We start from the raw sequence: 27351 nt of genomic DNA, 5'->3' as shown, positions 1-27351 counted from the left end.
ACAACTCACATTTTTATTTTCCCACGAGAAGCATTTCCCCCTATCAATTGCTCGTTAGCTTAAGGTTTTGTTGTCACAGTCGCTCTTCATGCCTCCTACACGCTCCAGCTCGCTTTTCTTGGCGGACGGGGGGGAATAAAAATGAAACTTTGAAAGCTCCAGGGGAATGGCGCCCGCCCGCCCGCCCGACGGGCTGCGCCGGCGGCACCGCCGCGCCCCTCAGCAGCCCCCGCGGCCTCCCGCGGGCAGAGCCCGGCGGGGCGGCGCACGGGGCTCCCCGCCGCCGGCCGGACGCCCCGAGGGCGGGCCGGGCCGGGCCGGGCCGGGCGGGGCTGGGGCACGCCGGGCACCGCCTGCCTCTTCCCGGCGCGGCGCGGCTGCCCCCTCGGCACACTCCGCCCACCCGCGGGTACTTGTGCGCCCCTGGAGGGGCCACCCCCATTTGCCTTCGCGGGCGGCCCGAGGCGGTGGCGCTGTCCCGGGCAGAGCGCGGAGGAGACGGCGGCCATGTCGCGGGGCCCCGCCGCGGCGGTGCGGCTGCTGGCGCTGCTGGTGAGTCCGGGCCCCGAGGGGGCGCGCCTGGCTGCGGGGGTCCCCCGGTACCGGGGCGGGGGTAAGGCGCCGCTTTGCCGCGGGCAGGCGGGGGGTGTTACGCGGAGTTGCGCGGAGCCGTGCGGGAGGGAGGCGCGGATGCGCCCCGCGGGCGCTGCGCGGGGAGCGGCGGCGGCGGCACCGCCCGGCCCCGGCGCCGCGGGGGGCTCGTGTGCGGCCGCGGGGAAGAGCCCTCCCGCCGCTGGCTGCCTGTGACTGAGAGCGGCTTTTCTCGCTTTGTTTGGAAAGTGGATAAAAGCAATCGCTGTTTGCTGTCCGAAAGCAGGTGAAGGTAGAAAATCCCGATAAGAACGGTATCTCGAATGGGTGGGGTTTTTTGAGACGCCAGGAGGAACGGGAACACAGTGAAGAGTTCATATTGTTGCCGTCTTCATGTTCAACATGTTATCTGTATTAATAAATGGCATTACCTTTTTGAAGATTAGCACCAGGAGGGAAAATGGATCATAAAGTATGATTTAATGGAAGTTTGTATTGCATTAGGGAAATTATACCAAGTTCTTAACAATCCAAGACACTTCAGGCTTTCTCCTTCCCTGCCCTCACTCTTTTTTAGCCATCAGCCTTTAGACCTTCCATCCTATGAAATACTTTTTCAGGCTAAAAGCAAGGAGTATTTCATAACAAACTGAGACCAAAACTCCTGGTTTATTCAATTTTCATTTGGACCGATGCTTTCTATCTGTTTCTAGATGGTTTACAGGAAGCTCTCCTTCATATCTGCAGCATTTTTCTCTAGCTCTTCACCTTTCCAGGCTGGCAAAATGCCTGCGGAAGTCGGGCCACCGTGGCACCGGCAAAGGTGAGGATGGAGGCTGAGCCATGGGCTGCGCTGGGGAGCTGCCAGGGAGCTGGGCAGGGTTCAGTAGTGGCTTGTTGCATGGTCAGACTGGCAGGTGCCGTAGCTCGGGACCTTGCTCCCTGAGCTTGAGATCCTGCAAAATCAGATTTGTTAGCTGGAGACCTGTTGCTTGATAACTTTAATGTAGACTTGTGGTTGGCCACAAGTCGGCCAGCAACAGTTAACCCGGTTCTTTGCAGCAAGCTGGAAGTTATGGTTTGGCTGGAAAATGTTTTATCTTCATTTTGCCCAAAAGAGCAGGGGGAAACATGCAGAGTTTTCACCGATTCTTTCTGTAATACCTGAAGCCACACTGTCATCTGTTTTGGTAGGCTTGTACTGGCTCAGGATGCTGTTGGTTTTGCCTGAAGAAAAGAGGAAAATTATTTTTCTCGATCCTCATCATCCTCAATCTCAGCTAAAGCTGGGGCGGGGTACAGTATACTAAGAGTGAACTCAGTTTGATGCCTAAATGCCTCACTGTCGGATAGAATATTAGAACAAATAAAGCTGCCTTAGTTGGTTGATCTCAGGAGAGAGAGAGGCACTGCTGGGTTTTGCCTTTTTTGTTTATTTTGGGTTTTGCGGTTTTTTCCCTAATCTGGACAAAGCTATTCATGTGGCCGAAGGTCTAGTTTCTTGTTTGAGAGCATCAGATTACGGTCATTTATGTCTTATGACATGTAAAGATGGCACTGATAACTTCAAAATCTTAAGAAACTACTGAAAACCACAACCAGTCTAAAAGTAGTGTATTCCCAAAGCATCTTCTACCTTAGAACCTTAGAAGCATCGAGAACTCTAAGTTCTTCCTCTCCCTGTTTTTCCTGGAAGTATCTCATGGTCATCTGCACTCCCTCCCTGCCTGCGGGCTTCATCCCTGGATCTTCATCCCTGGGTACCACACAGAGGTCACGGCAGCTTCCTCCATGTCCTTGCCTCTGACCCTTTTCCAGGGATGTCCTGGCACATCGGCCAGTAGTGCACCTGTAGGCTTGGGCTTGACTTGGCATGTGTTCAGGGCACACACCCAGAGACATGGGCCTGCCAGACAGACACAGCTATCGAGGATTATTAGACTGGGAGGTTTCTCGGTCATTTCTGAAGGGTGTGGACATCACATCTCCAAGAGAGGGAATCTTAGAACACTTCTCACATTTCAATAAAGGAAGAGTTGACAGATGTATGAATCTTACTACGCGAGTAGCAAAACTTATTTTTTCTCTGAACGTCTTTTCAGATTGTACTTCCTTGGTATCTGGGATGTTAGACTTAGGCTGGATATGATGAAATTCAGTCCAGAATACATTAGATCACTATTGTAATGTCAGAGCCAGCAGCAATTACTTTTCAAAATTAATAGAAATTAGTTGAATTAAAAAAAAAAAACCCCACAACATGACGCTTAGTTTTAGAAAGAGCAAAGGTGAGACAATTAAAAGCAGCCTAGCTTTTATCGCCAGTAACATGTTGAAACATGGTAAAAACACTTACAAGCATCTGTGCATTGATTCAACAGCTTACTATTGTTCCAAAAAGGGGGGAAAAAACAGCACTATGGTGAGATACGAAAGCAGGTGAGAAATACATGAGATTTAGTATTTTATCCATCCCATTGAACTAAACTGGTGTATTATTTTGGACACCAGACTTCAGAATAAAGTTATTCCACCCAGAAGAGACTAAAGGAAAGCAAAAAATGCAATCTAAATTCAGGAAATCCTGTTTTATGATTCTTGGAGAGAGAGAGTGAGATTAAAGAACTGGGAACTGAGCAAATAAAGTGGATAAGATGCACGGTAAGTTTTCAGATATATGAAGGGTAATTGTGAAGAAAAAGGAATTACACTGTTTGAGAGCATTATCAGCATGGCAAAGAGGGAGATTCAGTTTGAGATTAAGACATCTCAATACAAGTGTTTGAGTTTCTGTTATGGTAAATGGAGATGCAGTGGATGCAGAGTGCATGTATTTGGTTGGATCGAATTGTGCTTTCGAAGCAAATCTCCAGAGTGTGTGAATCTGATCCTTCCTGGGTGAAACCGCGTTGGGTGATACATCCATCTGCTCGTGGGTGTTTGGTCTGTGGGACCAGGCTAATTCTAGTCTGAAGTAACAACCACAAAATGTGGGTTGTGTAGTGTTGGGTTCTGAGCAGCAACTGCTTTGCTCTACAAATCCTCTCATACGGAGTTTACAAAGTAGACATAGCTAAAGTCAGTGGACTCCAGAGAGAAATAGCAGATGTGGGCTGGCTTTGGGGCGAATTGAACTGCTCTCTGATGTCCTTGTCTGTATTGGCTATATTTCTGTGGAGTATAACAGAAGTTTAGGCACTTAGCGTTCATTTAGACATGTAAATTTGTGTGCCTTAATCTGAAACTGAATCTCATCCAAGCAGCAATATGAGCAACTTGCAAAGAGCTAAAAATTAGGATACTGAAATTAGGATAAAAATTAACAGAGACTTTTCCATCTGTAAGGTTAGTTAGGCATTGCCTTAGGTTAGCTAGTGAGGCTGTGGGACCTCCATCACTCTTTTTTAAGAACAGGTTAAACAGTTGTCAGGAAGCACTTGGTGTAGTTTGTCTTGCTCCAGGGCCAGGAGATGGACTAGCAGATAATCTTGGATGGTCTCTTCAGCCTGCTTCTGTGGAAGATCTCCTCTTGCCCATTGTCTTCAACACCAAACTGACTTACAGGAGGTGCGAGATCCAAATCTCCGGACACACGGCATACGTGAAAGACCACATTTCTAGGACTTACTGTTTCATAGTGTAGCAAATACAGACACATACCTACTTGCTTGCTCACTCTGCATCTTTGCATTGTAAAACTAAGCTGTGCATTCAAAATCTGTCCTTTAGTCACTTCCTGACTATACAGGAACACGGATTTGGGCAAGAGCAGCCTTGCACTCCCTATACACAGCAGTCACTCCCTTCTTTCCCCTGCCCTTTCGTCTACTCCTGCTGCTTTCCTGTAGTATTTCATTCCATTTCTATTACTTCAGGCCTCAGGTTTTGCACCTCGTTTTCTGTAACCATCCACTTTTCTTCTGACAATGCCTTCTCAGCTCTGTGTCATCAAGAGATGTCATCAGTAGATGTCTATTTTTTGTCCCAAGACTATGATCCATATCAAATGACAGGCAGGGCTTTCCTACTCTTACTAAGCCATTTAATAGAAGGCAGCTCTAGAATATTTTAAAAAAGGGAAATTCAGAATTCAACACCTGTTGGATATGTGACTTTTCACTTTTGGTTGAAGAAAATGTCACTGAAAAGTGCGTTTCCCCTTTTTAAAATTTTTGGAACCTTTAAAAATTTTCAATAAAAATGAAGGATCTCTTTATATATTTGCTCCACATGTATTTATGCATCTCGTAAATAAAATTGCTATTCTTAAACACCTTTTGTAGATATCTTAGAAGTCCTTTATGAGATTACCTGTGGACTATAGATTGAAAAGTACAAGAGCAAAAGTATTTTTTACTGTCTTAGCAATAAAGCAGAATGTTTTGAGGCTGCTTTGCTACTAAGCAAACAAATTGATTATTACTTTTAGTTATCTTAATGAAAGACTTTCTGTTTATAATGACTAATGGGATTTTCTCCACTTTCTTGGTATGCATCTCAGTGTAAGACCTGCTTATTCTTGAACTTCAGACACTTTTGTTTATACTGTGGTTCTCAGGTTTCCAATACAAGGACATGTCTCACCTTGTGCCTCATCTCCATTCAGTATCGAGACAGAAACACTTTTCTCTTCAATTTACCAGTAAGAACAAACAAGGATGTTCACGATGACATCCTGACAGCTCTTCACCTTCCCAGAGAGTTGCAGCTTCCGTTGGAAAAACTTGACTATAAATCAAAATTCTCCTGTCACTGTTGCTGGTACAATCTCATTAATCGTAAAAACAAATTTTAAAAATCCATATAACTAATAAACAAAAATAAGATTAAGAATATTCATAAAAGCAACTTGGTCTAAGGTGGAAGATCCTGTAGCCCTCACAATGAATATCCGTTAGGGAACTTAGTGCTTGCTGATTTTTTGTCTTCAGAATATATACATTGTGAAAATCACCATTTGAAAACCAGTTTTGTTGTGCAAGTCGAAACAGCAGTCTGCTACATTGCTCAACACCGTCCACTCCTTGCTGCATTGTGTGGGAAAGAGATAACATCTTTTTTAAAAAAAAAAAAGCTGTCATCGATAAGCAATCCAGGCTGAGTCAGAGGGATGAATAGGGAGAGCCCAGTCAACAGTCTAGAAACCAGTCAAAGAGAATATAAAGAAATACTCTCTGACTTATTTCAGTAGGGAATCACCTTTTCTGTGCCTGCTTTGCCTTAGGCATTAGTATTAAAAAAAAAAAAATCACCTAAGATGCAAAATGTAAGTAGATGTAATAGTTCTGAGAACAATAACAGTATTCTCTTCTCTGCCTATACAAAGCTCAAAAACTGTATTTGTTGGTTTCACATGTTGTAATAACCTACTTTCTGTTGTTGTTTCCCAATGCCTACATTTTTGCTCTCTTTGAGGGTTTTTGTTACTGGCAGAGTCTTTGGTGTGTGGAGAGTGGACATAAACGCAGGGTCTCTAGTAATTTGGCCGATGGCTCCAGTTCCTTCTGTCTAGCATGGTGTTTAAAGGCATGCATAGCTGTCCTGGACTATCCTGGTGCATGAAGAGATGGGCAGTCCCAATACTGGATGTTGGCATATAAGGTTTTGTCAGAACAAGCATGATTTGCTTGCTAGCATGCACATGTCTCTGCCTTGTTTAAGTAAGGGGTGTACGCATGCCATTTCTCCTCCCAGCAAGGCACTAAGTAGAGAGCTGCTTCTGTCGTTTACACTCCAGCAGATGTTTTGATTAGTCCTTGCTTTTAAACATTACCTAACCTGTGTTGTTCTCTTGTGTGGTTGGTAACCCACCACAGCCTGTATAATCCATGATTTGCCCGGAAGAGGGAGCTTCTCCAGGGCGCTGCTGGCAACCAATGCTTACTTCAATCAATGGCAAATCCCCATCGTTTTGGAATACTGAAGTATTATTCAGCACTGAAACATGGTTGTTTAAAAACGACAATGAAGTCAGCATTTATTTAAAAAGAAAGATTAATTGCTTCTTATCTGTTTCCTGCTGGGAGAAAAGTGCAAAACTTAATAATTATATAATTATAGTGTATGTTTTTAATGTGAATGGATATGGGTAAATTTTTCAGAAGCTATTATGGATAAATAGTAAATATTAACTGACAGAGGTCAGATGCCCTCTTCCTTATGGATTTGCTGTTCTTATGAGGTAGGTTATGTCAGTTAAGTTTCAGCACTGCTAAAGTGACATAGAATTAATAATGATTATCACAACTTCCATTGCAGGTCTGTTTGAATTATGGAAATGGACTCTATGTGAAGGTAGGAAGTAATGGAAAACTGCTTTTCTTTATCAGTGTCTGAAGAAGGGCTCTCTGAGCAAAGAGCAAGTGTCAAAGGCATGCTTTACTTCAGTTGATAAATATCTTGATTTTTACCATTTTCTGAAACATGAAAGCTGTGTAATGAATAATGAAATGAAAGCCAAAATGTAAGTGAATAGATTCCTACATCCATCAAACTGAGTGGTGTTCAACTTTGAGAAACTTCCTCTAAAATATTAAATTTGTAGTTATCTTTTTTAACTCTCTGTAAATGAAATAAACTTATTTTATGGAAGATGTTAATTGTGGAAACATTTCCAGTTGTTAATCTGGAAGCCAACAGATGCAGTAGGGACTAAGCTGGACAGAAGGATGAAGGGTGTCATGAGGAGTGAGAAGGAGGGGTAGTTGAGTAAGAATAGCAGAGACAGTGGATGGGTTGAATAGTGGCCTGCTGTTTCATGTATTCTGTTTCAGAGAGAAGGTTGAGTACGAAGCAGCATTGGTGGGATGGCTAACAGGGTAAATAAAGCAGAAGTGGTGGTTTAAAACAGTCTTAGTGCCAAACTTCTTCCCACATCTGATGACAAGAACTTAAATCTCCCAGAACAGGTGTATTTTCACCAACTCCTGGTCATAGGAACTTGCTCATGTATTTGAAGCCTGTCTTACCTAATTCTGTCTTGATGAAAAGACTAGTGTAGTTTTCCACTTCAATCAACTTGAGGAACATACAGCTCTTACATTGTGGCTTGGAAGACTAGTGTTGCTCCATGATTTCGAAGTTACTAGGTATTGAAAGAGTAAAAGCTATTCAGAATTCTGGGCTACAGCAGCAATAAAGCATTCATCTGAAATGGCTAAATGTAATGCTGACATTCAACCTTGTTTTTTCACAGGTTTATAATCGAAATGTCAGGAGTGGCGTGTTGTCTCACCCCAACAGCCTAGTCAGACAGAAGCGAGAATGGACAGTCCCTCCGGCTTTCATACGGGAAGAAGAGGACAATTCCTATAAGAATCCAATTGCTAGAGTAAGCCCAGAAAAGAGATAAATACAGAATACACATAAAAACAGATATGAAAATGTAAAATAAGGGTGTGGCTGCCCTAAACACATGCACAAATATTTCTTGAATTTTAAAGGGCTGTTGAGTGTCAGTTGAAGATTGTCACATTTCCTTCTGTTTCCTTCCTTCAGCAGATGAGTTGCTCTTGCAGCCTAATTTGGCTCAGTCTCTCATCTTTTCCCAGCCACCAGTTTTCATAAAACTTTTGGGAATGCAATATTTTTGAGGTTTTTCACTCCACCACCCCTACTCAGCTGTGGTTGAACTTGGCAAGTGGGTCTCCAAACTGCTGGTGGTGATTGGGCAGAAGGGTGTGCATGGAGCATGATGCATGCCTATTTTTTTAGGAAACAGAGCTAAAAATAACCAAGATGTTATCCTTTGTGCAAGAGTGATATGCATTTCGTTGAGCACCAGTGTTGAAACCTGAATTCACCACACCTGTCACTTCAGTATATAAAGTAACTGCAGATGGTAGCAGGCTGTTACCCTCTGCTTAGGCTGCCCCTTGATGGTGATGCTGGCACAATGCACACATGCTTTTCCAGTAGTTTCAGATATTCGCTGACAGCAGAGGAAGGGTATAATCTCTAGTCTATGCAGCCTCTTCTACCTGTTCCTCTTCAGGTCTGACCTTTCTTCCTCCACCCTATCGCTTCCTCAGTCCTGGTCACACTCACTAGCTTAGGTCTAATCTCCCTTAGAAAGCTGTCATATTTTGTTTCCAGGCTTTGTTCAAGTAACTTTAATCTCCCCTGCTCAACTCATTGTTCCAGACTCTTTTTTTTTTTTTCCCTTGGTCTTTCTCCATATTTTATTTGCCCCCATCCGTTTGATCAGCCAATTTCCTTCTTCTTCCCTCACTCCAGCTCTTCACCTTATCATGGTGGTTTTCCAGCCTTTCATTGCAGTTGTGTCCTATCCCACTCTCTTTGTCCAAGCAGTCCCAGTTTTCTTCTCCCACAGACCTCTCCACTCTGCAGTTCCCAACTGTTGCGCTGCCCATCATGTTCCTCATCTCCCTGCACAAGATCCTCAGACAGAACATGTATCTCTTCCTGCATTCATCTCAACATCTCCACACTCAAAGGAGTGCAGGAAAATGTGTTTAATATTTATTTTTGTTTTTTCATTACAAAAGTAGCAAAAATATTTTATTTGCATTTTAAAATGTGCTTTTATTTACCAAACCCTATTTAATCTGTTATATTCCTGCTAGATACATTCTGATCTTGAAGATACAGGGGTGGTGGTGACTTATACTATATCTGGTCAAGGAGTAACAGAACCCCCTTATGGATTATTTGTTATCAATGGAAAGACTGGAGACCTGAACATAACAGGAAGGGTTGACAGAGAAAAGACTCCAATGCTGCTTGTAAGTTGAATAGTAACTTTTTCCTTATAGGTGCCCTTCTATTTATTTATTTATTTTGTTCAAATGTGTTTACTTCAATTAGTTTTAATCCAGGTTCTGGGTATTTGTGTGTGTATGGATGCTTATATTTATAAGCATATTATATATACTTATATATGCTAATATTTTGTTATATATATGTTTCTATATATGTCTATTTTACATATGTATTTATATATATATTACAGTCACTTACTGTATTTGCTTATTGTTTCTGTCTGTATTATTTCAGCTCAGAGGTCATGCACTGGATAAGACTGGAGCAAAACTGGAAGATCCAATAGACCTCCCAATTAAAATAGTGGATATAAATGACAATTTTCCAGTGTTTTCACATGAAGTTTTTGTTGGTTCAATTGAAGAATTAAGTGAAACAGGTAACATTATTTGTAAAAATGTTTCTTTCATTTAGCTTTTCCCAACACATGCAAGGGCACAAGAGAATATACTCTTTGCAGCAGCATATCTGCGGTAACAAGGATGCATTCCCTTGCTTGTGTAGGCCAGGTTATCCACATGTGAATACAAGTTTTTACCCAGGGCTAACCTGTGTGGTGTGATGACAGGAAAGTATCCACATAAAGGCAACAGAGAACAACACTTCCTCTTATGGCATCTTTGGTTTGGTGTCAAAGCTACCACAAATCCAGGGACCAGAGTCCTTCAGCAGGAATTGCAGGGGACATGCAGTCTACCTTCTGGCCTAGCAATCCCAGCCATGCCCATCCACTCTGCCATGCTCATGAAAAGCCCTGCTTTGTCTATGGGCTGGAGTGGTTCTTCACTGTTAAGCGCATGTGGCTGTGACCTAGCCCTCAAAGAACAAGTTAGTGTCAGTTTTCCTACTGATGTCAGTAAACGTAAGAGCAACAGATTATTTCCCAGAAGATAAGAAAAGCTGGAGTAAAACAACCTAATAAATACCTGACATTGTGTCCCCTTCAATGCCACAATAATCTGAAGAAACAAATTACTGACCATCCGTTTGGGTAAGGTATCGAGTTCTCTCAGCTCTTTTCAGGTCAGTAGCAGCCATATGGTAATTGCTGCTTTGCCTGAATTCCAGCTAATGTTCAAACTCAGGCACTGGATGCTGAGGCACACCCTTTCCCAGAGGACAAAATCCTGTGCCATGAGTTACAAGGGGATTGCACCATGGGGACCGCTGTGTATTTTGAGTGAAGCTGTTGGAGGACATCAGTACAGAGCCATTTTTTTAGTAACGTTCAGGTAGAGGAGTTAGTGCTCCCTTTAGAATAATGTGTGAGGGAAATGCAGCTTGGTGTTCAAAATCTTTTTCTTTCTTCTCTGCGTGATATCTACAGCTTTCTGTCAGAATTTTTGAGAGAATTCAACCTGTTCTGTGAATCTAGTGCATTGAATTCTATGAGTTACAGACATGTGGATACAATCTTTTTGCTTGCTAGAGCGTACACTGTTAACATGTAGTATTTGGATTTTAGGAACGCTTCTTCAGCTGTATTCATTAAATAAATAAAGCCAAGAGCATCAGAAAATTGTGCAGTGCATCTGACAACAGTCTCTTAATCTGTGACATTACAGCAAAAATACTTGGCAGTGCATGGCAATGCAAACATACTGTATTTTGTTTGCTTTTTTCCAGGTACATTTGTAATGAGGATAAATGCAACAGATGCAGATGAACCAAATAACCTAAATTCCAAAATCGCTTTCAGGATCATTTCCCAAAGCCCTAGTGCTGCATTCAGTATGAATAAGGATACTGGCGAGGTTCGAGTAGCAAAAATAAACCTTGACAGAGAGGTAAAAAAACCCCTCCCATTTTTTATCTGTTAGCAGTGGTCTTCTGATGCCTGTTGTGTCACCTTCAGCTCCGCCTGCCGGGTTGGAGAGCGGACCTTATTACCTTCCTTCATCTCCCTTAGGATTAAAGGCTTGTCTGGATGATGCAAGTTTTTCAGGAACTGGGAGGGGGGCGGCGTGATGGGATCGCGGTTGTATTCCCCCTGTCACCCCTCTAGCACAGCACCAGCTTGATGGCTGTTGCTTTCTGTCCCTCTCACACAACCAGGCCAGCCATTATATGAAGCAAGGAGTCATTTCTCTGTGCTGGAGAGCATATGGCAAAAACAACCCAGATCACCATCTGCAAAGCTGCTGACTGCATCTAGATTTTTGTAGCCTGCTATGCAAATCACAGTGCAAAGAGTTAGGTTAGGTGCTGCTGTGAAACAACATTGAAAGCCACATATTACCAGCAATTTTACTTGTGCTTGCATGAATTTTCACTGGCCAGCAGATGGTGATCTGGATGTTAGCTCTGCGGCTGAGGGCAACATCTCTGCCTCTAGCCCTGTCCTGATATGCAGGTATCACTGGTCCTGTCCATGTTTATGGCCACTGAAATTTTTTAATTTGCCATATAAGTACAGTCTAATTCTTTGTGGGGGAGATGCTAAAGTCCCAAATCCTTTTCAAAGCCTCAGTTCTACTCCAGCAGAGCCTGTCAATGTAGTTGTGAGATTTACTACTAAAGAGAGAGAAAAGGGGTTATAACTGGCCACAAGAGGCCACAAATGTAATATTACACAAAATGTAATAGAGATAATATAGCAAAGGAAAAATTTTTAGCCTGGTTTAAACACTTCTTTCTTATCGTGGCAGACACAGAATAGCTATTCATTGGTGGTGGAAGCAAAAGACCGTGGTGGTGAATTAGGTGGGAATGCTGCAACATGTTCTTTAGAAATCAAGATTTTGGATGTCAATGACAATCTGCCTGTAGTCGAAAGTCGTACAGTAAGTACATTTATCACAATATTTGGCGTGTTCCTCCACCTGCTGCTATCCCAAGTGCTTAATACGAGGTTGTACAAACTTTCTTGCACTAGTGAAATAAGGTAAATCATGACATCTTTTTAAAGAAGGGTGTTTTTTGATTGCAGTTTGAAGGAAGCATTGAAGAAAACAGAGCAAATGTGGAAATCATGCGAATAAAAGTATTTGACAAAGATGAAGAGTTTTCTGATAACTGGCTGGCGAACTTTTCATTTGTTTCTGGTAATGAAGGTGGCTTTTTTCGTATAGTAACAGATACTCAAACAAATGAAGGAATTTTGACTCTTGTGAAGGTTAGTGTATTCTTTAGAGAGTCTTCTTTAAATATTAGAGTAATTTATTCCCTTTAAGTTGACATACAAATTATTTCTATTCAGTCAGTATGTAAACTGTAAATTTATACGGTAGTCTCCTCCTTTGGCATATCCTTGTTGGTTTATTCAATAATTCTGTGCAAAATAGTAATTTTGTCCAGGTTTACCATTTACATTCTGTGTGATCTCAATTGTATCTAGTGGAGCAGAAGTCCTCAAACATTCCTTGTTGTTGGGCAACAGTGGTAATGCATATGCTGTAAACTGTCCCGTATTCTTGCTCTCCTTGCTGGTCTCAGTTTAACTTTCTTTATTTCCCATGGCCACAGATAACGTTGCAGGCAACACCTACTCCATGAGCCATGGGCTACAGACTTATTTTATGAATTTCCATAAATTAAAATTATGAAAATGTTTTCCATAAATCAAAATTTCTGTTTTATGAATTTCATTCTCCTTTAGTCCACAAGAACTGAAGATACATGGTGCCCTAAGTACCTTTTTTATTTTTTTTTTCTTCTGCTCTGGTTTCCTTATCTGAAAACTGATAATTGTAAAAAATTGGTAAGCATTATGAAGTAAATTAATAGGTTAAAAAAAAAATTGGAAGAGCCAAGTAATATTGAGCACTGATTCGCTGAAAGTAAAGACAGAATATATGGGTAGAACTGATTGCACCTACCTTAAATGAGTTTAAATTCGATAATACAAAGACATACCTACGGTGCCATCAATTAAAAATAAGAAGAGTAGTCTACCTTACGTACTTTTAAAGAGTTGAAGCATTATGTATTGAGTGTAACATGTTAACCAACAGTTCTTCTTTGCACTGTAGCATCCTTATTATTTTAGTAAGGATGCTACTGTATTTTTTAAGTAGTATTATTTAAATATTAAATGAATGAATGTTGTCTAGATACCAGATTCTGTCAAATTCTGAGTGTTTTGTTCGTTTGTCTGTTTTTTTCTCTAGGAACTGGATTATGAAAAAATGAAAAGCCTAAACTTGGGCATTGTTGTTACAAACAAAGCAGAGTTCCACAAGTCAATTAAACACAGTTATAAAGCACAAACAATTCCAATCAAAATTAATGTGATTAATGTGCGGGAAGGCCCTATATTCCCTGGTGGCACAAAAATTATTGAAGCAAGTGAGAAACTGCAGATAAGACAGGTTATTGGACAGTATCAAGCCTATGATGAAGACACCGGAAAAATAGCAGGGCACATTAAGTAAGAATCTTTTTATAACTATCATAACTGAGGATGTCAGAAATCACATCTTACTGTAAAAAGGTGTATATTGAACTGAAATAATTTCAGAGGCAATCATTTTCTACTAATAATTCACACCTAAAACAACATCATCATCTTCAATATTATGCGGAAAATAGCTGTCTTGAAAATCCTACTTCTTTGGTCATATATGGTGAGACATGAGTGTTTGTGCTGAAATTGTCCATGCTTGCATGCTATTTGCCATGCCTGTCTACTTTTGAGAGTAGATTTACTGGTCTGACTTCATAGTCTACAGAAACATTAGGAAGAAATGTACAAAAACATCTAGCAATTGGACAGAAAAGGGTGTAAAGTAGATAAGCCTGCATGTACATGTGTGTTTTGAGATTTTGAATCATAGCTCTTCAGCTAAAATGTTGTTGGTCCACCACCGTGGCTTTTACAAATGGTGCAGACCAGCAGAAGTGTATACCCGATGGTGTACCCCTCTCCCCCACACCTGTAATACAGTCTCTCCCGGGTGGTTGCTGGTCAGCTTTTGTTGGAAGCCTGGATGGAGGGGAAGATGACGATGACCAGCAGCGCAGCTCCCTCTCCTGCTCCAGTCTCGCTCCCTGAGTCTACTTTTTATAATGCCGCCACACCTAAATCCTGGCTCTAGAGGGAAAAGCAGGTTTCAACATTCAGGGTAGGTTTATAGTTTAAACCAATTCCAGTGGCAGGAGCATCAGACCTCAGACCAAAGGATTTGGTGTCTGCTTTAAATGAAGAGTAAACATACTGTGAAGCTGCTTTTTCCGCTGATGGTTGTTCTCCTCATTATAAATGTGTACATCTTTATATGCAATTTTAATCAGATACATGAAAGGAAGAGATACAGCAAACTGGATCACAATAGACTCAGTCACAGGTGAAATACGACTGGCCAAAGAACTCGATTACGAATCGTCTCATGTAGTAAATGGTACCTACACTATCACCATGTTGGGTGTAACTACTGGTAAGTTGAGAGGGTTTTGTTTTCACACTAATTGTTTTGTTTAGGGTTTAGTTTGCCTTTCTACAGCTGTAGTTGGTTTAACCTCCCTGTCTTTAACTGCCTAAAAGTTAGGCACCTAGTGCAGTTTCCCGTAGGCTCTGTATTTGGAGGAGAGACACAGGCAACTCATTGAAATAGGATGAACCTTGGAATGGGTTCCCAAGGTGCCTGTTTCTCTTCTTTGACTAGATGGAGGTAAACTTTTACAAGAAGTTTTGCAAAGACCAAGTCTGATAGGAACATCCCTTGTCGAAGTGGAAATTGGCAGGATGTTAATCGGCAGACTTCAAAGTCCTAAGTTTTCTTGAATTCTAAGCAAGAAAGACTCCCTGAACTTCTTGTGTGTCTAATTAGAATTCTCCTTTTATAATCTGCGTGTTACTGTGTAACCATACACAGGAAATATATTTTTTTTTTAAAGCTAAAATAGTAAAACAGCTTGCATTCAGAAGAACTTTGTCAATATGTTTGTTAATATTAGGAATTAAATACTGCTCCCGTAAGCTCCAGGGAGAGCTCTTTCAACTTATTTCAGCAATGTTTGTGTTTTGGAAAATACTAAGTTTTTTTCTTTTAAGATGAAATTTTTGCACTTTTCAAATCAATTTAATTTTTTATATTTTAAAATCTTAGATTTTCCTAAGAAAACAGTCACCGGCACAGTCATGATTCAAGTTAAAGATGAGAATGATAACTGCCCAGTTATTGTGAACCCTGTGCAGACTGTGTGTTCAGATGCAAAATTAGTTGATGTTACAGCAAATGATTTGGATGGTTACCCAAACAGTGATCCCTTCAGCTTTACTGTCATTGATGAGCCAGAAGGGACAGCAAAAAAATGGATAATTGCATCCACAAATGGTAAGAAAATACATTTTTAATTACTTTCAGTTCTTTGGAGTCCTAGTGTTGTAATTTGTTAATTCCAGTCAAACTCACAGTTTGGCTGATCCAGACCAAAAAAACCCATATATGTGGAGTCAGGCATGAAGGCACATCACTCGCATTCTGCTCCCTTCTCTCTAATGGATGTAAAAGCACAGTCATGTCTTCTGGGGCCTGTCGCCTTCCCTCAGTTGGACTATCTCTGCCTAGCTTGATGACCCATATGTGGTGACCAGGATTTTGTAATGTGGGGATCAAGCCATTTCCATCTGCCCACAAAAAGTATGCAGTGATGGAGGATGCAGTTTGTTAAAACTGAGCTTGGAGATATGGTTGTGTTACTGGCTGCAGTTGCTCTAACTTAGAACTGAATAAATAAATCTGTCTGTACAGTGGGCCTTAAAAAGGGGAAATACAGTGTAACCTGTCTGGGATTGTCCAGCACGGTAGGAACAAAAATAAGTCAGAAATCATAAATAATGAGTATTTTGAAATTAGATGAGCATTTTCTTCTTACATTTCCATTCATGTAAGCCTGGGAAATGCTTGAAGGAAGTGCTTCAGGTAGATTGAAGGCACCAGAAAACACTTTTTTCTTCTCAGACTTGTTATTCTGTCCTCTGTAATCCTATAGCGTAACACTGCAAAGCAATCAGCAGAGTCATCCTAATGGCCAGGTTTAGGACCACAAAGGAATCTTTTTAGCTTTCCTCACCCCACTTGCGGCTAGACTAGCAGTAATTGTAGGGATCACAGCTTTTCCAAATAGGGTGGCATTCCCCAGCTGGGAACATCATCTGGGCATCTCTTGCCTAGTTGTGTCCTTGACGTGACACGGCCACAGGAGCAGGTGGTATGTTGGCTCCCAGGTCTCTGCCTGTGGCCTACAACAGATTAATCCCCTAAAGACTGAAGCTGTTTTTTTGTGAATTCAGCCTTTAGCTGTCCGGATGATGTGAAGGTTAACGCTATATAGGCGGTTGGGCTGCATCTTCCATGATAAGTCTCTGCTGGTGAGAAACCAGTCACAACTATCTGAGACTGCAAGTAAGCATGGCTGCTTTGTTACCAGCATGAATTACTTGATAAAAATAAGAGCACATACACTGTAGCAGCAGCTAATTAAACTTAATTCCATTGCATTGGCTGGCCTTAACTGGAGGGGGCTTGTTGGGAGGCTGTAAAAGTTTTATTTCCCTTAGTTTACAGGAGTCAACCTTCTCTCCACTCATTTCTTGTTTGTCTTGTCTTTTTCTTTAAACCCCCTTCTGCCTTAGGCACCAGCATGCAGCTGGTACCACAAAACCTGAAGCCGGGCAGAACTCAAGTTCCCATCCTAGTAAAGGATTTCCAAGGGTTCAGCTGTGCTCAGGCACAGTCTCTGCAGCTGACTGTTTGTAAGTGTGCGGATGATGGCGTATGCAAAGACAAAGTTACTGGCGCTAAGTTGGTGGGTCTGGGACCAGGAGCGGTTGTGCTGATCATCTTGGCGTTTTTACTTTTGCTGCGTAAGTGATTGTTTTGTATAATCTCAGAAGCACTGCAAATGTGGTCTGCAAGGCATCAGGAAAGAAACAGTCTGGCTCCCAGCTTTTATCATTGTGATATATGCTGTGTAAACTCTTAGTCTATGTGAAGTCATGGCAAATCCCCAACTAATTTTGGTAATACCAACATTTTACCCTCAAAGGATTTCAAGCTGTGCATTTTAAAATTAATGTGTAGAGCTTTAATATTTGTTTATGGTGTTGTAAATAATGGGTGGGGAAGCAGTAAGGAATCCTTTCAGTGTTTCCTACACCTCCCCATGTCAACCCTAACTCTTCCCACTCAAACCACAGTGCTCTCTCCGCTCTCTTCTCCCTCAATGCAGACCCAGCTTTGGTGCCTTGCTCTGAGCAGCACATGATGTTGTTCTTTGGTAAGACAAAATAGAAGCTCAAAAATAAGAGAAGAATGCTTGTAGTCAGGGTGTGGCCACGTGTACCAGTGCTGCATTTAAAATGGCAATAGTTCATTGCTTGTACTAGTAGCAATCTAGCTGTGGCAAAACAAAATTCATGCCATGTGAATACACTCTGCTCCTGAAACTGGATTGTTTTGAGTTCGCCAGGCAACGCTCTAGACCTGCCACAGGAGTGGTGAGGTGGAATTTACATGATGCCATGTCATTATCTAGTAGTAAAAGAACAGGAGTTAGAAATGCTGAGGTTGTACAGTGGTATTTAGGGCTTGGTTTTGGTATATGAGATCTTCGATAGAAGTATAGCTATATATATACGTGGTCATCTGCAGGATTGAGGCCCTGACAGGTTAATTGTCAGTTTACTATCTAGGAAACCATCGTGGCATATGTTTCTAGGAAATACCTTGAATATTTGGGAATGTGTCTTCAGTTTGTATCAGCCCTCATACTGATCACCAGCTCACTAAAGATACGTTTCGGTACGAGAGCTGACCAAACTTCGGTACTGACTGTTAGCGTGCTTTCACCCTAATCACCACATAGTTAATGGCAAACTTCTATTTCTCCGTAGTTATTCCACTGTTACTGCTGCTGTGTCCCTGTGGCTCGGGAGCGAAGGGATTTGCTGCGATACCAGACTACAGTGAAGCGATGTTGCGTCAGTGGAACAGCGAAGGGGCAGCTCCTGAGGAGAAGGCATGTATCCCTAATAGCATTTCTCTTTGATTTCTATCCAAGTGTTCAGTTTGGCACTTGGCGTCTCTTGCCCGTTATGGGCTGATGTTTCAGGGCTGTACAGCAGATTTTAACTGCACATGAACATTAGTTAAAATTAACCGTGTGAGGCTCAGTGAAGGATGCATGGAAGATGAATTCCACCAGCAGCTCTAGAAACACCAGCCATGGTGTTTAAATCCCAAAGTAAATGGAAAGCAATCAAGCAAATGTTGATGGTATCTGAGTAGGAGATAGAAGTGTGGGAAAAGCATTGATGCTGTAAAGAGTGAAGCATTTGCATTTGCAAACCTGGAATGTTCTGTGCCCCTTTGGGAGCATGGTAAAGCAGCGAAAGAATAGGTTATAAAGTTTCAGGTTGCATTTTAAATGACTTCCCTGTGTATTTGCTGCCTTAAACAGTAAATTCTTAAAACAAAAAAAAAAAGAAAAAAGGCAGAAAAAAGTGCAAATCTGCAGAGGGAACAGTGAATGACAAGAGAAGTTTGCCCTTTCTTGTTAGGCTACAAAACCCAGTTTTCAAAAAAAAGGGCATAACACTGGCATGCTTTTGCACCATAACAAAGAAACAGAAGTAAGGTAAAAGACTTTGATTTAGGGCCAATGCTCACACCAAATTCTTGATAAAAGACAATTAACAGGGAAGCCAAACTGCTAGAAGAGAAGAAAGGGCCAGGCAGCAGGCAATGCACACTGCCCCACTTTGTGTCTGGGGAAAGCTGGGCAGAGTCTGTCTTGGAACAGCTGAGCTCCCTGGAGTTTTGCCAGCCTTTTTTGGTGGGGTTTTTTTTTCCCCCCATTTTCACTCCTAACCCTTTGAGTTTCAAGAAAACAATGATCTATAGAAACATTTCCATGATCCTCCTTGGGAACGCAGTTGTGGAAGCTGCACCCTATTTCAGGAGGTCCTTTACTCTTTGCAGCAACATGTGTAAGTGCGAATTCGAACAAGTCGTAAGACAGCACCCTCCCAGGTCCCACCCAGCCCTACTGCTGGTTTGGTGAGTTCCATGTGCTAGACAGTGCAGCTTTCATGTCATATTCTAATTTGTGTTACTTATGTAGCCAGTGCTAAGCCTCATCCCACCCACTGCACTGGGGAACGCCAGAGGAGCAACCAGTGGAGGAGCAACCAGCGGAGCAGCAACAGCAGCGGCAGCAGCAGCAGGAATGAGTGGAGAGGAAACTGCAGCAGGAGGAGGCAGCTCTGCCTCTGGTGTAAGAGAGCATCGCAACACTATTACCAAGGAAAGATGGGAAGAGCAAAGACATCTCCTTTCTGGTACTGAATATGGAGCCATGGCAGCTGGAGCGGCTGAAAGCACTGGAGGTGTAGAAGGCAAGACAGTGGTGACTGCAGGAGGAGTTGTGGTGGGAGCGGCAGGAGCCATGAATGAAGAATTTTTAAGAGACTACTTCAATGATGTAAGCATACGACACGCGAATAGCAGTATTTTGATATTTACACGTAGTGTGGTGAAATGCTGTTCATGTTATTACAAACACAGATGAGTAGGTATGTATATATAAACAGTCCTGATGCAATGGGCAGCATTGTGTGCATGTGGAGTTAGGGGCATTAAGGATTTTTGCATTAGGCTCACATGTGGGACTTGGAGCACGACAATGCTCGGTCTTATAGCACTGGGTGCTTACAAGGTCTCCCACAACGAGACCCTTCCCTTGAGGGAGGTACTTGGGAATGGGATCCAGAATACTCAACAATGACCAAGGAGCCCCTTGCCCAGGAAGAAGCCATGAGAAAGACTATGCAATATAAATCTCAGGGACTTAAGCACATTAAACTGGCCTGTAGGGAGGTACCTATGACTCATTGTGAGTCACAGCTACAAACTTTGTGATGGAGCAGGTTTTTGAAAGATAAGCCATAGATGTCAAATGGTAGAGGGTGGGTCTGCATTTTCAAAATAGCTGACGAAGTAAGTGGTGCTGGACTTGTCTCTTTGCCCAGTAGCCTGGGTAAAGGGCCGTTCATCAGAAGTGTATGAGGCACATGTAGCAATCCCCTTTCTGACTTCTTTTATTGTGACTTAGCCAGTGACCAATAGGCTATTCCTACTCATTGCAGCTATTCCTCTTTGTGTTATGCACATCATTAGTTCTTAGGCTGGTGAGCTCCTTATAGTGGAAGTTTCTCTTCCATATGCTAGGGAGTGTACAGATTGTCCATCATCTGTGCAAATAAAACATCTTCATACCATACAGCTGGCTGATGATGGGGAGTAGGTGTGCAGCTTTGAACACCACCTCAGGCCAGGGAGGGATTTGAGCTTAAGAAGTTTGTATGTCTCCTAAGTGCTCTAGCTACTCATCTTCTGGTTGAAAATTCTGCTTTCCTTCTGCTCTTTGCACTTCCTAATATTAAGACATACTTTAAGCATAGCTGCCTGCTGAAGTCCTGCAGGAGGGCTTTGTAACGGTCATTACTAGAGTAACCTTTACAACTTCTACAACAAAATATCTCAGATTACTGGAAAGAAGAAAAAAAAAAAAAAACCAACCCCAGACAAGTTACCAAACCAGATAGTTTCAGATGTATGCTGATTTTTGTAGAGGCATCTCGGGTAATGTGCCTACTTCCAGGATCACAGAATCACTATGGTTGGAAAAGACCTGTAAGATCATCAAGTCCAACCATCAACCAATACCACCAAACTGTAATCAAATGCTTTTCATGTACAAAAATAAATATACAGATTGGTTTCAAGTGAATTAGGTAATAAATTTTTCCCAGGTTTAGTGAGAGCAAGATCAGAGGAAAGCTTAGATGTGAATTTAAAATGTTTTTACTGAGTGCTGTACTGCTCTACACCAGAAAATCCAGAGATGGCACCGACTGAATAGTGCAGATATTGGTCAGCTGTTAGAAAACTTCCTCAGGATGGGAAAAGTGTTCTGGACTGAAAAACTTCTGGTGCTGAGCTTTAGACTTGTTGCACAACAACAGCAGATAAACATAGAGAGTCACTTCGGGTCTCGATATATACCCCATTACACAGATGCCTGAGCTAATATGCACTCCAGGACTTCAAATGTGGCAGAAAAGTGGTTCTGAGCATAAGCCAGCAACCGTATTAGGTAAAGCTGGTTCAGCAGGCCCAGAGGATTTAGCTGTCTTCACTCCTGGAACTGGAGCTGGTGCAAGCATGTACATGGGTGTTTGTGCTAGCACTGGCAGCAACTCCATTGCAGACGCTGAGCTGGCCCTGGAAGCACTATAATCAGAACCCATGAGGCCTCCTTGTTGCAAAGTGGCCTGCATAGAGCCTAAAAATTTATATGCTGGACTATGTTGCCATACTTACCAAGCCATTTAACTTTGTGATTTGTTTGCTATTGGGCTCCTTGGGTGTGATCCTGCAGGCTATGCTAGTGAAAAGCGCCATGGCAGGTGATGACATGTCAGCAGGTACTCATTAAACATATGTTTAAATGTTAGGATACTCTCAGGCATGGTTTTGGCACTCTCCCATCAACACCTACTTACAGGTGAAGTTCATTCACTGAACCAAAATAAAAGCAATCTGTTCGTGAGGATGGAGCAGTATCACAAATGGCACAATTGCTGGTAGGAATAGTACCAGGTGATGGTAGTACCCAAGGTTTTCAATTTAATTTCAGATTTTTCTTCTCATCAGGTGTACTGTCAAGTTCAGACTAACTTCAAAAAAGCAAAAAGCACTTTTAGGTACTGCCCTTGGTTGGTTGACGGTTTCTGTGGGTTCCGTTAAATTTTCTTATTTTAACCTTTTTGACTAAACATTCCGATTTTCAGATTTATTAAGTTTAGAGCTGACATTAATGAAATTTTTCTTGCTTTTGTTTTCTGTCTGTAGAAAGCTGTCTCTTTTGCGGATGAAGATGAAGCCCAAGCTGCAAACGACTGTCTCCTGGTCTATTCCCAGGGAGAGTCAGGCTCCCCCCACGGCTCCATCGGCTGCTGCAGCTTTATTGAGGGTGATCTTGACGACCACTTTCTTGATGATTTAGGAGACAAATTTAAGACTCTAGCAGAAATATGCATAGGCAGACACATCAACATGAAAGACAGTAGCTCCAGGAATGAATCAGGTTTCGGTCTTAATGACACAAAGCCGCAGTTCTTAGATCAGCAAAATGCTTCCAGCTCCAAACAAGCCTTTGCCTCGGGCAGCTGCTTTCAGCCCGCCCCACCAGTGCAGGTGGGCGGTGGCACAGGAGAAGACAGCATGTCCGAGGGGGTGGTCACCGAAACAACCTTTGCATCCCACTCTGTGCAGCACGATGCCCAGCCCCTTCCCACAGCCCACGCAGAGACCAATTTCACCATGACAGAAACGTCCTACTCTGCAGGGGCTCCTTCCCGCTCATCTGCTGCCTTTCTAGATCCCCAGTTTAAGGAGAATGTAGTGGTGACAGAGAGAGTACTGGCACCTGCATCAAGCTTGCAGGGTATGGTGGAAATCCCCAACTTGCCACATGGAAGTAATGTGGTGGTTACGGAGAGGATGGTGAACTCGGAGGGTGCCAGGCCAGGAGCCCTGATAGTTCAGGATCTCCCTGAGTCCCAGTATGTTGTGGTGAGGGAGCGGGAGAGGGTGCTTGTGCCTGCTGCAGAGCAGGGTTCGCTCAGCTTCCCCGCTTTGGCAGAGGGGCACACTGTGGTGGTGAACGAAAGGGTGGTGACAGCCTCAGGGATGCAGAGCAGAGCTGAACAGGCGGCGGGTGCCGGCTCAGGAAGGCAAGAGCATGTGTTGATCACAGACTCCGTGCTTAACCAGGTGGGCTCCAATTTAGAGGGGCCGCCTCCTGCCAGCGCCACGTTGAGCAAGTCTTCCAGGGTCACCAAATACAGCACAGTGCAGTACACTCGCTCGTAGCCTGTCCCCTTGCAGGGGTGGCAGTGTCCGGCACCCTTGTGTCACCTCGGGCTTTTTCTTGAGACCTGAATTGACTGGAGCTTTCAGAATGACATGGACTCAATTGCGGTAGTTTGTATAAATAAGGGTCATGACCAAGAAGCTAGTAAGGAAATCTGCTGTTGTTGGGCAACATTGGCAGCGATGCTTTTGAAGTGGAAAGGTGGGGGAAATATATTTTTTTCCTTGTTTGCTATTTTTGTAAATGCTTGTTATTACTCAGTTAGTGTAATAATACCACATAACCACAGCTGCGTAATTATGGGAAAGCAGAAAAAAAAATTCTAAAATCTAGTGATCAGTAGCATGCAAAGCGTAAGTTAGGTTTCTGAACTGTTGGTTAGTGTATCTGCTGAAGCCACCCCCTAAGGGGCATCAGTTTCTCATTGCATGTTTGCCATCTATTACCTTGTGGGCCAAAGCAGCTCCTCCTGAGCTGCACCTTGGTGAATGGCAAAGAAATCTCTCCTTCCTGAGAAGCCCAGCCCACCAAAGTCCTCAGGGCAGTGGTGTGTTGATCTCCTGGAGAGATGTCACAACTTTGGGTTATCAGCGTTGGTACCTTAAGCAATCAATACTTGCATATTAGCCCAGGGGTTAAAGAGACCAAGTAGCAAAAAAGCTGAGAACTGCAATTTTTTTTGGTACCTCGATGTAAAAATTCCATTATTTGGTATGGGTCTAGGCTGACATGGACAAGTAAGTATTTGCATTGGATAGATTTTTCACTGGCTCCTAATTGGTCCTTTAATAATGTATGAGAAACAGCCAAACCTTACCTTAGCTTTAGAGCCAGAGATTCAGTCAGTGACTTTGCTAGCAAAGTTTATGGCCCTTAGACATCTCTAGGATCTGATTTACAGGTACAATTAGCTAAGTGATTTTAATTGTCTGTGAACTCACAGATATAAGCACAAAAATGCAGCCTCGTGTGTGTGTGTGTGTGAGGCTCTTCTGGCTCCAGTACCAGAGCTCAGGTGGCCTATGTAATGCCATATAATGGCAGCTTTCCTTAGCTCTGACAAGACAAGAGAAAGGTCCCTGTAATTCTGCAATACTTAAAATTACTTTTCTTTCCATGAAGTTTATGTGGTAAAAGCAGAAGAGAGTACTGCATACTGTTTGGCACTATGTATATATGCACATGTAAATATTTATTTGTATGCAGTTTGAAACATTTTAAAGTGAATTTATAGCCATACACTCCATATGTTTTGTCAGAGTAGGAAGAAGTATTTTAGATTAGGTTTTGGTACTGTGTTTATCTCATAGCTGTAAAATCAGCAAAGCTGGTCATATGGTAACGCAAAGCCTGTGCACCTGCAGAGCTTTCTGGTTGCCTCCATCTTTCCTGGAGTTTTCCTGCAGCTGCAGTGTTACGTTTTCCACTGATATGTTTTGCCTTTGACTAGAAATGCTTTCAGTGTATTTGATTTTACTGGTAAGGATGTAGAAGTTGATTCAAAAAGATAAACATAAAAAGTAGGAACTATGCCTATGCTCAACAGGGTGCATCTTGACAGATGGGCCATTACGTTAAGTGGAAGAGTACTTCCAAGCACATCAAACTACCTGCTTGCTTGGACCTGTTAGTTATTTATCTCTTAAACTTCTTTTTTAAAGTACATATATTTACTTTTAAGCAAGCATGCAGTTTTAAGTGGTCACCACTTTTTCCTGCAGTTAGAGGGAGTGAACTTATTTCTGACTTTTTAATGGAGTATTTCTGTGGGTTTATGCAATCTTAAAATAAAAAAACTCTACTGCATTTTTTTTCCTTTCAGTTTTAAGACAGATACCCTGTGAAAACACTGACATTCCTACTACAAATAAGAAATTTAAAGATAGAGTGAGGATTAGGATTTCCCAAACAGCCTGAAGGAATGTCTGAAAGACACAGATGTAATAAAAGTTCATGTCCTGCTAACTCACAGATTCTGAAAAAAGTGTGAATTCTGCCTGCCGTTTAAGTGCACCAAATTCTGTAAGAACTTGATGCAAGACAACAGCATCCCATCCGTAGATCTACTGGGCTTTGAGTTAAACTCTGCTAATCAGTTTATATTTCCAAACAACATGGCATAAAATACCATTTCAGTTTTATAGTTGTTAAAACATACAGTTGTTAACATCCAGAAGAGAATGTAAGAGTCAGGACTGTGTCACAGAAATCCTGACTTCCCTGTGTATTGTTTATATATAAATTTTTATCACAGATTTGCTAGTGCTGTAAGGAGTATTTGAATAGATTCATTAAGGGTGAATCTCCATTATTTGGCTTAGTCTTGTACCAAGACTTAAGATGCTATCAGCATGTGCTAATGCTGGCAGAACATCCATCAGATTAAATGTCACTTCTAACGGAGCTGTGTTTTGTAAATGACGGAGCTGTGTGGAGCTGTGTTTTGTAAATGACGGTGTCTGGTGGGAGGAATGTACAGACCCAAACTAATGGAAATGCCTGGTTAGCATACGACCATTAGATAACCCTGAGACCGGGACTAGCCCTACACACTTTATCTTTGCGAAAGATGCCTCATTCTGACTTCAAAAGTAAAAATGAAGTCTGTAATTTTCTTATCTAAAAGTAACAGAGCACGGTTATGCTGAAATACCAGCGTGACAGGGACTGTATCCGTGCTGTTCTTCCGTGATTTGTTTTTCCTGCAGATCCTCACTAAGTGTGTCAGACTCCACGAGTATGAACCATCATGCCACAACAAGGGTGCAGCCCTCCCCAGCAGGAGGGCAAGTGAAGCGCCTGTCCTGAGCGCCCATGAGAAAGTATTTCCTGCGTTGGGCCTTGGTATATACTCAGAGCCAGGCTAGACTTCGCAAGACAGAACGATCTCTTCCAGGCTCTGTTCTTTCCTGGGAATTTGACCGTTGTCCACCACCAAAGGCTTAAAGCTTGTCGGGGTTATCAGCAGTAAATCAGTTTTTAAAAAGTTAAATAAATCAGCTGCTCTCCTGAGGAGAGTGACGGTAAGTGTTTATGGCCTTGAGGCATCCCAAAAATGCATCACTCCCTCTGCTTGCGCTGTGGTAGCAGAGCTGCTGGCTCTGGCTGTCTCCTGCACTGGTCACTTCTCCCTCCTGGTGACCCTTGAGCTCAAAAGGCAGTGACAATCCTCTGCTGCTCTTGCCTTGTGGGTAGGAAAGCTGGCCTCTGCCTGGCACCAGCACAGGCTTTTGAACATACTTCTCCAGGTTGACCAACCTGGGTGAAAATTGGGAAGGGGGGGGAAAAAAAAAAAGAAAATCAGTGTCAAACACCTTTTGCATGTGAGGCTGGGCTGAACAGGGCTCAGAGTGCATGTCGGGTGCAGTTTGTGAGCCCATCTTGAAGCACGCAAGCTAGGAAGGTCAGCTCCTAGGTGCCTGAGGTCCTGTAGGTGCCCGGTGCATCATGCAAAATTTGCCAGTGCATGCCGAGCTGCAGGGCAGGCTCCCCACGGGACCTGTTTTGTTGGCACGACAAGAAAGGCTCCTGTTCACCTGGGCCTGTGTAGGCTTTGGCCCAAGGGCTTGCAGCTTGCAGGGCTTGTATCCCAGCCCTGCCTGCACTGACCTGGGCTGGAGCCCAGGGGTGGGGTGGCACAGCCCCGTGGGTCATAGCTGAGGGTGCTGGGGGGCAGAGCATGGCCAAGGACTCAGGATTTTTGGCCTTGCCTTGAGGGATTTGAATCTACTGCTCTCCCAGCCTGGGATGCTCCATGTGGGAATAGGCACATCTCTGCCCCTCAGTCCACACCTGTAGCTGAAGCACATGCTCTGTTACAAAAGCTGCTGTGATTGGCAAAGTTTGCGTGGATTCAAGGCACTAGTGCGTGGAAAAGCAAGCCACTGAGGGTTACTGAATACACAGAAAGGGCTTCCAGCGCTGGAGAAAGCTGAGAGTCCTGGTGGGAAGACCCTCTTTCCTAGGCATTGCCTGGTGGTGACTGCTGATAATGGGATACTGGACGAGAAGGATTCTCGGCATGATCCAGGAGAGTCTTGATGTCAAGGGAGAACAGGACAGCAGTCACCTGAGGCAAATGGACAGTAGATTAGGGAG

General features: G+C 42.9%; 1 protein-coding gene across 1 annotated transcript; it reads left to right on the top strand.

The window, feature by feature from the left end:
- Positions 1 to 507: 507 nt before the first annotated feature.
- On the top strand, positions 508 to 23252 carry LOC104263269 (desmoglein-2-like). Its single transcript, XM_059815508.1, has 15 exons — positions 508 to 552; positions 6850 to 6885; positions 7787 to 7921; positions 9177 to 9335; positions 9607 to 9751; positions 10999 to 11159; positions 12021 to 12155; positions 12302 to 12487; positions 13482 to 13741; positions 14605 to 14747; positions 15420 to 15647; positions 16949 to 17179; positions 18209 to 18333; positions 19438 to 19797; positions 22230 to 23252. The coding sequence occupies exons 1-15, from the start codon at positions 508 to 510 to the stop codon at positions 23250 to 23252; spliced, it is 3372 nt and encodes a 1123-aa protein (XP_059671491.1).
- The last annotated feature ends 4099 nt before the right edge of the window (positions 23253 to 27351 follow it).

Source organism: Gavia stellata, chromosome 3 (assembly GCF_030936135.1).
Source record: "Gavia stellata isolate bGavSte3 chromosome 3, bGavSte3.hap2, whole genome shotgun sequence".
NCBI classification, from domain to species: Eukaryota; Metazoa; Chordata; class Aves; order Gaviiformes; family Gaviidae; genus Gavia; species Gavia stellata.
The sequence above is the reverse complement of the archived record's forward strand: the minus strand, read 5'-3'. Positions and strand labels throughout refer to the sequence as shown.

What these genes read in the sequence shown, in the direction of transcription:
- LOC104263269 (XM_059815508.1), top strand. Translation starts at nt 508, where the DNA reads ATGTCGCGGGGCCCCGCCGCGGCGGTGCGGCTGCTGGCGCTGCTG. An exon ending in ATAAGAATCCAATTGCTAGA is followed by an intron (nt 7,922 to 9,176) that starts GTAAGCCCAGAA and finishes TATTCCTGCTAG; the next exon opens with ATACATTCTGATCTTGAAGA. An exon ending in CATGTTGGGTGTAACTACTG is followed by an intron (nt 14,748 to 15,419) that starts GTAAGTTGAGAG and finishes TTAAAATCTTAG; the next exon opens with ATTTTCCTAAGAAAACAGTC.